The sequence below is a fragment of the Myotis brandtii genome, unplaced genomic scaffold (assembly GCF_000412655.1).
Source record: "Myotis brandtii unplaced genomic scaffold, ASM41265v1 scaffold621, whole genome shotgun sequence".
Classification (NCBI taxonomy): Eukaryota; Metazoa; Chordata; class Mammalia; order Chiroptera; family Vespertilionidae; genus Myotis; species Myotis brandtii.
In genome coordinates, this window is record NW_005370372.1 from 1,962,895 (window position 1) to 1,976,690 (window position 13,796).

At 34.5% G+C, this 13,796-nt stretch overlaps 1 protein-coding gene across 1 annotated transcript in view; it reads left to right on the forward strand.

Moving 5' to 3' along the window:
• The window catches only part of SEMA3E (sema domain, immunoglobulin domain (Ig), short basic domain, secreted, (semaphorin) 3E), a 221,242-nt gene extending 208,699 nt beyond the window's left edge, over positions 1-12,543 (forward strand). Inside the window, exon 17 of the mRNA XM_005880034.2 lies at positions 11,081-12,543. Within this exon, the coding sequence (XP_005880096.1) occupies positions 11,081-11,533 (453 nt within the window). The 3' untranslated portion in view covers positions 11,534-12,543. The remainder of the gene's footprint in view (positions 1-11,080) is intronic.
• Positions 12,544-13,796: the final 1,253 nt, after the last annotated feature.

The following is a 13,796-nucleotide window of genomic DNA, read 5'->3' on the forward strand; positions in this document are numbered from 1 at the left end:
TTGATTTTAAGAGCATCAGCTCATGCACTGAGGGGTCGCAGGTTTGATCCCTGGCCATAGTTGGTGTGTATGAGAGTGTCTCTCTCACCTCCCTCCTCTCTCTCTCTCTCTCTCTCTCTCTCTCTCTCTTTCTTCCTCCCTCCCTTCCCTTCCTTCCCTCCTTCCATCCCTCCCTCCCTCTATCTCTCCCTCCTTCCACTCTAAGAGCAATGGAAAAATATCCTCGGGTGAGAATTAACAACAATAAAAATTGGTTTCATAAAGATCACTTTGGTAATTGTATTAAGAATATAGTAGGTAGGGGGTGAAGATAAAAGTGGAAGCAGGTAATCCTTCAGGTGATAGGGACATAAATCTTTATGTTCAATGGCACAACATTAACTATTATGTGCCTTTTACTGTCAGGATCAAATGATGTACAAGTGGCTACCTCATACACATAATAGCAATGTGCAAAAACTCTCTGGTATTATTGAGACTTGTGAAGGCTGTTTAAATCTCAGATGGAATACTTTTTCTACCTTCTGCTCTTATCTCTGTTTAAGTGTCTGAAATTGATATTTTGAACTCAAAGTTCACTTGAAGCCTACTTTAATAGGTGATGAATAAGTCATCGTTTTAGCCTCTTTGAAGCCCATAGTCTTATAGTGAATATAAGAATGTAAACAGATAATTAATTATGCTATAGTATGTTTGGTATAAGTTATGCTGAAACTATGGGAAAAGAAAATGGTCTTAACCCACAGACCAAGTATGCAGGTGGAATGATGGAAAATCAGGAAAAGAGTCAGGGCTTATATTTTTATTTGAGGTTATATTTGAGTCGTGTCTACTCAAATGGATGAGTAGAAGTTAACTAATATAATCATATGTGGTAGAGGTGAGAAACAGTATGGTATGTGTATATCTGTGGCTGGGAATAGGATGCAGAAATGAGTAGAGAGATCAAGGAAACATTTCACTTTCTCTGTAGCCAATGAGAACACCTTAAATAATCTGTTTTTACACATTATTCTAGAAACTGCTATATAGGCTTGGAGGACAAGCTAGATGTCAAGAAGACCATTTAAGAAGGTATTTCAATAGTCAACTGAAAGATTTTTTACCAAAACTAACAGTGTTAGCAGGAATGGAAAAGACATTTTATTTTTATGAAATACATTGAGTGCATTTGATATTTGAAGTAAAAGAAAAGCAATAAAAATGATTTACATGTTCATTGTTTGGATGTTTGTGTGGTTAATAGTGGAGTATTCATGATTCAAGAATATAGAGAGGTAACATGTAAGTGTATGTGTTTCAAAATTTTTAACAAAGTTGGAATCATATTATATACACATAAATGTGCCTTTTTATCTACTGTAGTGGTAATATTAACTATTATTTAAAACTATTTTATGGATATGAGATAGTCTATCATTTGGATACATGATAATGAATTTAACAAATCCTTTATGGGCATGATGTTGATTAAAGCCATTGGCTATTACAAATAACATTTCAATTTATCTCTCTGTGCATATTGTGCATATCTATAAATAGTTTCCTAGGAGAATTTCCTAGATGTGAATTTGATAGACTGAAACATATAAATGTGTTAAAGGGTTAAACATAAGCATGCAGAGTTTGAACTAGTATGTTTTACTCTCATCAAAAAAAAGCTGTAGAAATGTACACACACCCCAACAATGAATGTGGGTACTTATTTGCTTCATCTATAACCAACCCTGGAAGTTATTGTTTTTAATTGTTTGTCAATTTGGTGGTAAAAATATCTTGATTTAATTTTTCTTTCTTTGTTTACTAGAGAAGTTGAACATGGGTTCTTGTTTATTGGTCATTTCTTTTCTTTTATTTTTTTAGTAAATTGTGTTTTTTGTGTTTTTAACTTCTGGAGTGTTGGTAGTTTTCTTATTGATTATAAAAGACTAGAGGCCTGGTGCACAAATTCGTGCACCAGTGGGGTCCCTCGGCCTGGCCTGCGGGATCGGGCCAAAACCAGCTCTCCAACATCCCCCAATATGTGAGAAATATCAGCAAGAGATAGTGTAAGGCAAGTGAATAAGTTCTGGTCCCTAAGACCAGCATTATAATTTATCTTTTGGTAAGCATGGAAAGTTTATTTCCCCTTGGTCCTCCATTGATCTTTCCACTGTAGATTCTCTATTTAAGGGAAATATATTTGTGTGTTTAAGAGTCCTAAAAATAAAGTATCTCACTTTAAAATAGCTAATTATAGGTATTGTATAGAATTCTTAAATTATGTACAAATGTGCATATTTATTATGGAAAATTCAGGAGATTGAATGTAAGTTAATATCAAATCTACAAAACTTCAACTTCACTCTCAATTTTTTTTTTTAACTCTATGCCAAAAGTTGTCACTTCTCAACTTTGACTTCAGATCACATACAATCAGCACTTCCTTCCAGCTAACTTCGTGTGTATTGCATCCAGGCTATATGTGTACAGTTTTAATTAAAACATAATTTTATTGATGATTCAATGCATTATGGAGACAGCTTCTCTTGTAAAAGCAAAACATAAAAACTGGAATATGCAATTTACATCTTTTCATGTTGCAGTTGTATTATGTCAGCACATCCTTATTTTACCATCTTGTTTGCTAAAATGACTCATATTTTCTTGACCTTCACCAATGCTAACACATGACAGGAAGTCTAAAGAAATCAATGACAGCCATAAGTTTTCATTTTTTCTTTATACACATGTACTGAAAGCATCAGGTTTGTTCCACATTGATATAATTTATTTTGTTTTTTGTTTTCATATTATGAAGTGCATGAACTATTTGCCTCATTCGAAACATATTTAGTAGTTTTGATGTTTCTATTTCAGTCTAAAATATTCTCATCATTTCTGAACTAACAGTTCTTTACAGATAAATATTCAAAATTTACATTTTGAAGCATTGAGAAGTATTTTTACAATGCCATTTGCCCCATATTTTAGTTCTGGAGTAATTAGCAGCATAACACATTAATTTTACTTTTTCATTCACAACAGCAAAGACATTTCCTATTGTATGAAATGAAAAATATAAAGCAACTTTCTAAAAATAGAAATGAATCTAGATTTTTAAATAGAACTTTCCTCTTTTTACATTCGAAGAGAATTCAAAACATCTCTGAAAAGTAAACATACTTTCCTAAATCGATGGAATCAAATGTAGATCTATGTTTTATCCTACTGAAACCCCTCTAACTCTGGACATCTAAGTAAACAAAGCAACATGGTAATGTAGCAAGCCCATTGCCAGGCACAGCGTAGCTACTCAAAAATACTAATTCCTTTCACTTAACAATTCTTCTTGTTCTCATGTAAATTATACTTCATATAGTCTTCTAGAGAATAGAAAATATACTCTAATAAAAATATAGCAGCTTAGAACTGTGTATCTGTACCACATTGGTTAGGCCCATAGAATAGCTCAGATTGAACTGTACTTGGGAACCTGGTCCTCACATAACCCTGAGGTGTTACCTTAAGGAAATGAATTTATTGTAGTGCTGTTGGTTGGATGCCTGCCTCTCATTTTATGAAAACACAGATGAGATTTTACTCAGGCCTCCATGCCAGGAAAAGATGTAGTTCTTATAAGGAATAATTTTAAATATATATTTGAGACATTTAGATCTTAGAATTAATCATACTTTCTTTTGCCTTTGATCACTAGGTGATTTAGAATTGAAGTTGTACTCCAGTTATAGTAGTTGTTAGTGCTTTATGATGTGCATTTTTGTTTTCAAACATTAGCTTTACTTTTATCCTCTGTCCTCCTACTTTCCCTTCATCCTGATCATCCTGATATTCTTATCTGTGGAAAAATTTTTTAAAATACCCTTAAACTGATTATATAATTAAGTAGTTATATAATCATATGACTGTGTAATACTCAAGCATGAACAGATTACAAACAAACTTATTGGTTGCCACATCAGGATAATCATTACAAACAACTGGAGGGTTTTTTATTGTTGTTGTTTGTTTTTATCTTTGGTTTGTTTTTTGCATTTTGGTTCCTATTTTTTACTTTCAGATGCATAGTTTAGTTAAACATACTACTTTATTCACAGCACATTGTCATGATCTCTCCACACAAGTCCCCTCTTGTTTGATTTTATTTTCCTTGGACCACCTTTCTCCACTTTCATCTTGCTTCCTCAGATGCATCATTGTAATGATTGCAAGGTGTCCAATATCACAGTTGTATATTGAATGAATATATAACATTTTGAGTTTGCATGAGCCATAAAAATAAATATGCTATAGATCTTAGGCTGCTTCTTCTTACTTTTTAAAACGCAACACTATGTTTTTATGGCTTATCACTGTTGCTGTGTGTCTCTAGTTCATTGTTTCTGTTACTAATTGAACATAGCAGGCATTCATTGCTCTTAATTGATCCATTCTCCTCAGAGTGGACCAAAAGTGTCATCAATTCCCACTACTATGTCTTTAATGATCATCTCTGCAAATAATACCTTATAGATCAGCATGTAAATTTTTGCATTATTAACTATCAAAATCCTTCATTTCTCTAATTATTGTTGACTTACTTTCCAGAATTTCTTCACCATTTTCACTCTCAAAGCTCCCATTTCCCCACATCCTCACCAATATTTAGTATTTTCTAGTTTTTTCCTTTCTTCTGTGTGTAAGGTAGTATAATTTTTAAATTTGTATTTCTAAAATTACTATTACTAGTTGAACATAACTTGAATACTTATTAAGCATTTGGGTTTCTCTTAATTTCCTGTTTATATACTTTTTCCCATTTTTCTCATATATCTCTCTTTACTTTCAGGAACTCTTTGTATCTTCTATATATTAATCCATTCTTGAATATAAATGTTTAAAATTTCTTCTTTGATATAGTTGGTGTTTTTTAATATAACATTTTTTCACAGTATGGTTTTGAGTTCTTATTTATGATCATTTTCCTCTCATCATCTTCTTTTGTTAGAAATAAATTTTTCACATTTGGATCTTTAATCTGAAGTATAAATACAACTTTGTTTTATATATAGTGAAACAGATTTCTTAAATGAGCTATTAAGAACTCACCCTATCTCTATTGGGTAATCATCTTTCTCATGTAGCAGGTTCATATTGGAAAGTGTTTTTAATAATAGAAATTTTTTATTTTTATGCTGTCATATACAATATATTTCTGTAAGTCCACCAAAAAATCTTTTTGAATTGAAGACAGGCCAGATAAACAAACAAACATATAAATTGTTAGTCTTTATTTCTTGACTAAAACTGATTTCATTGTTAAATATATTCTGAACGAAACCAGTTCAAGGCCTGTGTCTCTTCTATTCCTATGAAAAGTATGGAGCCATATAGTTGAGACACATGGAAATCATGGCTTCTTCCTGACCAGCTACCAGATGTGCAGGGTTCTTTGTTCAATTACTTTTGTTATTTGACATTATGAAACATACTGAATCAATCTTTATAGCTAAGAATATTAAAACCATTTCCAGTAAGAAATTCTGTATGTTTTTATATTACCTATAAGAATATTTGATAAAATGATGTATTATGTACCATCTTATTGACCAAGTAAATCTGGTCTGCAGACGCAGAAAAAGAACAACTGGATGAAAAACACTTCTGTAATCAGGGTTTGAAGTTGAAGGTACCCATGTTAACTAAAGTGGAAAGATTAAATCATGGAAGGACTTCAAATACAAATCTCTAAGTCATTTATTATTTCTAGGAATTCATAGGCTGTGGAAGTCAAGCTTAACTTTCAAGGTGATTTAATCTACACAGTGTACAATCATCCAGATCTGAGAATTAACACTACTTTTATTCTTGAATTTCTGATTCACTGTAACCAGGAGGAGAGACCTGAATTCTGAAACAGGCCCTATCTCTAATATGCAAATAAATGAGGGAGAACAATTCCCATTATAGTCATCTTGCTTCCACATCTTCAAACTCGTCTGGACTTTATACATACACACAATGCCATGTTTCTTAAGCTTGGGTTTCTGATAATGGAAGAAATTCCTTCTTCTTTGACAGATTTTTTTTTAAGCACTCTTATCCAGAGATCAATGATTTGTATTTATATCACTTTTGCTTTTTGTTTTATTTTAAAACACTTTCATGAACTGATTGATATTTGCCAGGATATGGGCTAGGTGACTTTTATGTTTTCTCTTGTGTGATTCACTCTCCCAGGAGATTTAGCAGAGAGAGAACAAAGGATCATCATATCCAGTGAGGATGTTTGTGTGCAGATGCTTTCAGGTGAAGGCATTTTCCCAGAGCTGCTTGTCCTATGTATCTGTGAAGCATACATAGCCCTTTACACTAGTGGCTAACTGTTCCTCAAATTATGCTTGCTTCTTTCCTAGCCAAATCATTATTGGGTTTACATAGAAATGTGAATTACTTGGTGAATTACTATATCCTTATTGGTATACCTCATTGTCTTGCTAGTATACTCTGAACAGATTAATAAGTTTTCATTTTCACTATGTTCTGAGCACTCTACTCATTATGGAATAATCATAATAATTAAGAGATAGGCCTTTGCCCTTATAAAACTTATTATACAGGGTGGGGCAAAAATAGGTTTACAGTTGCGAGTAAACAGTTTATTCTTATATTATTATTTATTAATTAGAGGCCCGATGCACGAAATTTGTGCAAGAGCAGGCCTTCCTTCCCCTGGCTGCCAGCACCAACTTCCCTTTAGCACCTGGGACCCGGGCTTCCCTCTGGCCATCGGCAGGCACCCAGGACCCAGGCTTCCCTCACAGCCCCGGCTTTGTCTGGAAGGTCATCCAGAAGGACATCTGGAAGGTCATCCAGTCTAATTAGCATATTATGCTTTTATTATTATAGGTTACTAGAGGCCTGGTGCATGAAATTCATGAATGGGGGGGGCGGGGGGGAGTGGTGCCCCTCAGCCCTGCCTGCACCCTCTCGCAATCTGGGACCCCTTGGGGGATATCCAACTGCTGGTTTAGGCCCAATCTGGTCGGGACCTAAACCCAGGTCCATGGCTCCTAACCGCTCACCTGCCTGCCTGCCTGATCACCCCTGACCACTCTGCCTGACTGCCTGATTGCCCCTAACCACCTCTGCCTTGGCCCCCGCCACCATGGCTTCGTTTGGAAGGAGGTCCGGAATGACATCCGGAAAGTCGTTTGGCTGTCTGGTCTCATTACCATATTACACTTATATTATTATAGATTGTATTATTTTCCACATGAACAACTGCAAACCTACTTTTGCCTCACCCTGTATTAAAGAGATGAAACTTTCATGAAAAAAATATTTGAAGAGGATTATAAATACCATTTTGTATGCTACAAATATGAATGCTTTTGAGATACAAAAAGAAACAAAACATATTTATGGGCCATAAAGAAAGTATTCATTTAAGATGTGAAAGTTTAAGCCTGGCAGGAAATTTTAAAAATGGATTGACAAACGGTAGAAAGGAGTTTACTAAGGAGAAGAAAGAATAAGACATGGAAGTGGGAAATTAAATCGCAAGACAGGGAACTGAGAGCAGAAGGAGTTATCAAGAGGAGGATTTGACTCTATTATTCTGCAAGTTGTCCCCACTACCTGCCCTTAAATAATAGCATTGTTCTTGGGCCGGTAGCATGACTTGTATTAAAATGTTTATTAAATGTTCACAAGAATCAAACCAGAAATGCATCCTGTATACGTGTAACTTTTATTCAAATAAAAAAAAAACCCAAAACATATTTACAAATAAAATATAAGCAAATTTATACATCATTTAAATGTATATTTAATTGGATGATTTTTTTTCACTGAAATGAGGTATCTCCGTGGAAGTAAAATGGGACGCAGACTACCACATATGTGTGTGTGAATATATAAAACATCTGCCTATAGCACTGTGTGCCATGTGATGACTCAATCCCCTTAACACTTTATTCAAGTGACTTCAAAACTTTTTATATGCATTACTACATAAGGATGCTGTTTGGTTTTCATTTGGCTGGAACATATCATTAACATATTAAATCCATCTTTGTCCTCCTTAGCAGCTGGAAACTCTCAAAGCTTTGAACGTGGATCAGATCTATGATAAACACAAATACTAACAATGAGGATCTTCCACATGATCCCAAATATAGTTCTTTTAAAATGTATATTGATTATAATGGAAATAATCACATTAATCTAAGAAATCCTTATAGAAAACTCATTGATCTCAGAAATGCAACTATTCCACCAACCCCAGTCTGAGAAGCTCTATCTTGAGCTGTTGGGATATAGATTTACAAAGGCAGGATCTGGTTAATTGGACAATTCTCACCTGCTCAGGCAAGCAACAGAGAGTCTGAATAAGCACCCAATCAGGAGCGTGACAAAAGGAAGTGAACTTTGAAGAAGAGTAAAATAGTACTCATTTGTTGAAATAAAGGGTAAAGATACCAATCAGAAGAAAATTAATGCAAGGGCTGTTTATATTTGCAAATAACAATGTTTGTTCAGGTATATAAAGTTAACAAGTGAAATGATGATAAGAAGGAAGTAAGGACACTTTTATAGGGGTGTGAGGGAGGCCTGTTTCAAGAGAGAACATTTAGGTCAGCCTTTCTGAATGAGAAGGAATCAGGCCAGACATTGGGAAGTTTCTTTAGACAGAGACAAGATTATAGGTTCTGAAACAGAATCCAGCTGGGCATGAAAGCAAGAACAGAAAAAAGGGAGATTTTGGGAGAGTCTGCCATGAGATAAGGTCAAAGAACAGATCGTGAAGTAGGAGCCTAGCATTGTAGCAAAAATAATAAAATGGAATGGATGTTTCTGATGCTCATCAATGAAGAAATGTTGATGGGAATTTGAAATCTGTTGGATATGAGGATACTAATGAGAGAGAAGTATATATGGTGTCCCAAAAAATGTATGCAGACTTTGAATCATTATAAAGGCAGTGTTTATTAAAATACATTTCATTTTCAAAATTGAGCTATCAGCTGTTGAAGTATGTATACATTTTGGGGGGACACCCTGTATATGATAAACACTTTCAGATAGAGTGACTATCTGAAGTATCTATAGAAGAATGATGATGTAATTGTCAGAAATAGGGAAATAAGTAATTGGGGGGAGTCTAAGTGAAAAGACACTGAATTGTATATAATGAAGGATCAGATAAGTCTCGGTTAGTGTTTCGTAATTTATAGGGAACAAAAAAAACAATGGATTATCTATGTGCAAGTTGTACCATCTTAAAGAAGCTGATTGAAATTAGGAAATAGAAGAATTATCAAATGGATGCAAATAAAACATGAGATAAGAGATGGACAGAGGATTGTGCCTTAGAGGAAATGAGAGATCTATAGAAGACACCAAGCAAAGTCCCAGGACAGTATAATGGCTTATACTACACAGAAAAAAAAAAGACAGTTAAGTAGGCCAGTCCATTATGTCAAATGCTGCCACAAGTTTAAAAACAATGGGTGCTGTCCTTCAGAGTCAGTATCATGAGAAGCATGGTGTGGTCATAGGCAGGTTGCAATACATGGAGAAAGCTAGTGGTGAAGGGAAAATTGGCAAAAGGCCCAGTTAAACTGAGCAGAGCAACTCAAAGTCCTTTAAGAGTTATTGGTTGTGGCAGGTGCTAAGGCTAGATTCTCAGTAAAACCTATTTTTTAGGTTTTATTGTTTCCATGTACAATAAAAGCTTTGGTTTGAGGGCTCTTCCTGGCTCCTCACTGGGGAACTTCTTGAGTGAATGACTGTAGCATTTTGTCTGCCAGGGCCTGGTCCTTCCAAGTCGAGGGAAGCACCTATGAAGGACATATGGAGCTCCTTTTGTCATCCAACTATGTCACTCTGAAGCTTCTGAGTGATTAATTTACCTTGCACAGCTGACAAAATGCCCCAGGGAGCCTTGTAATTTATCATTAACATTCCCATTTGCGGTACAAACTCTCACTCTAGCACTAAGGCCATTTTGCCACATTATCACCAATGATATAAATGACCACACATGAGTAATCATGTATGATGAGTCAGTCACATTGCAACTTTGGACATGGCCAAACTGACCAAGGCCTGGGAGAGCTGAGCCTGGTGGGCCGTGCCAGGACCTACTACTGGCTCAAAAACATGCTTGTTGGAATGGCCTTTACTGCCAACGTGGTTGTGGTTGTGGCTGCTATGCCCTATTATATTGGCGAAGTTGAATACTGCTCTTGTTTTGTATTGTCAAAGGGAAAATCAGAGAGTACAGTGTAAATCACTTTTATACCAGCATCATGTGATCCTGGGCCACATGAAAACATATAACAGTTTGTCTTTTAGCTCAAGGAAATGTAGAGGTGAATAATTAAGAGATAAGATTTTTTTTTTTTTTAGGAGGGGAGAGGGTGAAGGTAGTCCAGCTCTCTAAATAGAAATCCTTATAGTAACATTGGTCATTCTTATCCGAAACACATAAGAACCCCTGAACTAATAATTTGAGAAATAGAATTTGTTCTTTCCATTAAAAAAGAAATTAAACAAATTTTACAAATTGTCATTTCACTTTAACTTTGAGTGCTATATAGAACTGAATATTTTTCTAATAATTGAAAGCTCACTCACTTTGCTCTTAAAAAATATTGATGGCTCTGGCCATTGTAGCTAAGTTGGTTGAGCATCATCCCATGCACAAGAGGAAACTGGTTGGATTCCCAGTCAAGACACATGCCCGGGCTGTTGGCTTGATCCCTAGTAAGCGATGTGCAGGAGACAGACAATCACTGGTTCTCTCTCGTCGATGTTTCTCTCTCTCTTCCTCTCCCTTTCTCATGCTCTCTAAAATCGATAAAAACATATTAAAAATATGTAAATGACCTTAAAGTGACCGCAACTATAATTTAGTTCAGAGAGAGGGAAAACGGATTTATTTAATTAGGCCCTCTCCCCTCTCTCATGTATATGACATTTATTTCATCATGTTATAATGAAAATGAACAAAATAAAGATACATTATAGGTTGGAATAATATTCTTCTGGATAATAGTCCAGTGTCATTATTTTTTTTTGTTTGTTATTGCAGGTGAAGACAGATGATAGAGTGGTTAAGATGGACCTCGGTTTACTCTTCCTAAGGGTGCGCAAAATGGATGCTGGTACATATTTTTGCCAGACAGTAGAGCATAGTTTTGTCCACACTGTCCGTAAAATCACCCTGGAGGTCGTAGAAGAGGAGCGCGTGGAGGAAATGTTTAACAAAGACTACGAAGAGGACAGGCCTCCCAAGATGCCTTGTCCAGCTCACAGTAGTATCCCGCACGGAGCAAAGCCATGGTATAAGGAATTCTTGCAGCTGATTGGTTATAGCAACTTCCAGAGAGTGGAAGAATACTGTGAAAAGGTATGGTGCACAGATAAGAAGAGGAAAAAGCATAAAATGTCACCTTCCAAGTGGAAGTATGCTAACCCACAGGAAAAGAAGCTCCGTCCCAAAGCAGAGCACTATCGCCTGCCCAGGCACACGCTGGACTCCTGATGAGGTGAAACAATCCACTGGATTCTGAAGAATTTATATTTGAAACCTAAAAGCAAAAGAAAAAAAAAGAATGAGAAATCATCCAACTTCTGTGCATTACTTTAAAAAGATATTTCTGTAATACAGAAATGACTAAGAGGTGTTATGATAAATTATTCTACATACTCATTTGACTGGTTAAACATCATATAAGTTAACTAATTTTTTTTAAAATAAGTGTATGGTTCAATGGTTTCACATTATATTTATCCAAAAGTGATGATAGTTGTAGTTTTGAGTACTTGACTGCTTTTCCAAGGCAATTATTACTTTACTCTTGCTAGACGTAAGATAATGGGAATATGGATGAAAATTCTGAGATTTAAATAATCATGGAAAAATAAAAATAAATGTTTTAATCTTTCTGAATTTTGCCTTTCCTCCACACATAGTATCAGATAGTTTAATATTCTCATGTTAACTGTCTGTACGTTTTAAAAATGATTGTATTAGTGTTGTCAAAGCCATGAGCCAAGGTGTGTTGTAATTATTGTAAACCATGAAAGAAAAATTGTGGTCACCTTGACAATTGTGCCCTTCATAAAACATTCATTGGACCATGGAGTGAAGAGAAGAATTAAGTGAAGGTAACTTCTCAGAAAGATCTCAAAGAATGTCAAAACAGATGGACTTAGAGTTAGAACTCTTATTGAAAAATTTTGCTGCCCTCTTCTGGTAGAAAAGTATATTCCTCTATAATTTGTCTAGTAAAGATTTGAAAGTTTCTCAGTAGTATATCTAATCCATTTTTAGAAAAAAAACTAACTGAAATAACGATGCGCTAATGCTTATGTCATGCTTTAAGATGTTAATAACTTATTACCTCACAAGCCAAAAATTATATTATAGCACTGAAGCTCTATAAAAACTTAAATTGTATGTCTTCTAAGTAATCTTTCCTGAAACATAAAATATATTCCAGAAACATAATCTTTATTTCTGAAAAAAATATTAAAGCTTTTGCTCTGAGATGTCAAATTTTCCTCTATTTTATATTAACAAATGGAAAATTATTTCATGAGGTCGCCTAACTCCCAAGATGTTCAGAGCACTTTTACTTTTCTCTTATAAATACTATCAGGAGATTTTATTATTGAAAATGTTTATTTCCTGAAGTTTTTTCTTCTCTTTTATGTAGCAATTACCTTTCTAAAATATAATTTTTAAGATTTTTCATTTAAATAAAAATTAAAAGCAAGTGGATTACATATAAAAACAAGTATGACTATTTAAATGTTAATCTTGAATAATATTCATTTTAGTTTTCAAAATTAGCTTAGAGGATGTATAAATAAGAAAGTCCAAGTGTTGATAACTTGTAATGTCTTTCCATTTTATTCTAAAATTACCAAATACATAAATGTTTCAAGAAAGTTAAAAGAGTTCATTCAGTAAGCTGCCCAGCTAAAAAAGTTCTAAAAGATACAAATATATTGAAAATAAACATTCTCTGAAAAACTCAGTTGCTATGTACATAAGAATCCACTGGAGGTCATTGCTGCCCACCAATATTAACTGGAAACAATGTATTGAAAGTTGCATTAAAAAGATGTATTTCGGTAAAGCTGCCAGATGTAGAAAAATAGAACCATAACCACAGATCACAAGACCCTTAGCAAAGGTTATGTACAAAACACTCAAAGTGAACAGATAAGTCAATAAACACAATTTATTGAAAATATCCTTCCATTAACACAAGAGAAGGGAAAGCAGGATTTTTCTCCTGTATTTTAAATTTAAGAAAAAAATTATGGCAGATAAGGCATAAGTAGTTATCATTTTAATCTCCACACATACAATCAGTTAATAATAATGACAATGTCACTTATGAACTAAACTATTTGACAACTGGATAACTAAAACTGAGGGAAATAACTTTTCTATGATGCGTCTTAAGAATTGAATGGACCTACATGCTTTTAAGCTAAAACTATTAACCAGAAAAAAGATATATTTTACGTAAAATGCTAAACTTAATTCTGAAAAAATAAATACAAGCCAAATAAGCTTTTGAAGACTCAAATACACAATTCAGTGAAAGCACTAAATTCCATATATATGTATATACAGGTATATGTAAATACATGTGCTTTTTGTTTCAATTTTCTCTCTGCACCCCCCCCCCACACACACACACCCACTTCCATCACTCCCCCAACTACGTGCACGCACACACACATCATGCCATACTTTAAGAAAAGTGCATTGCCCTCTCAAAAGACAA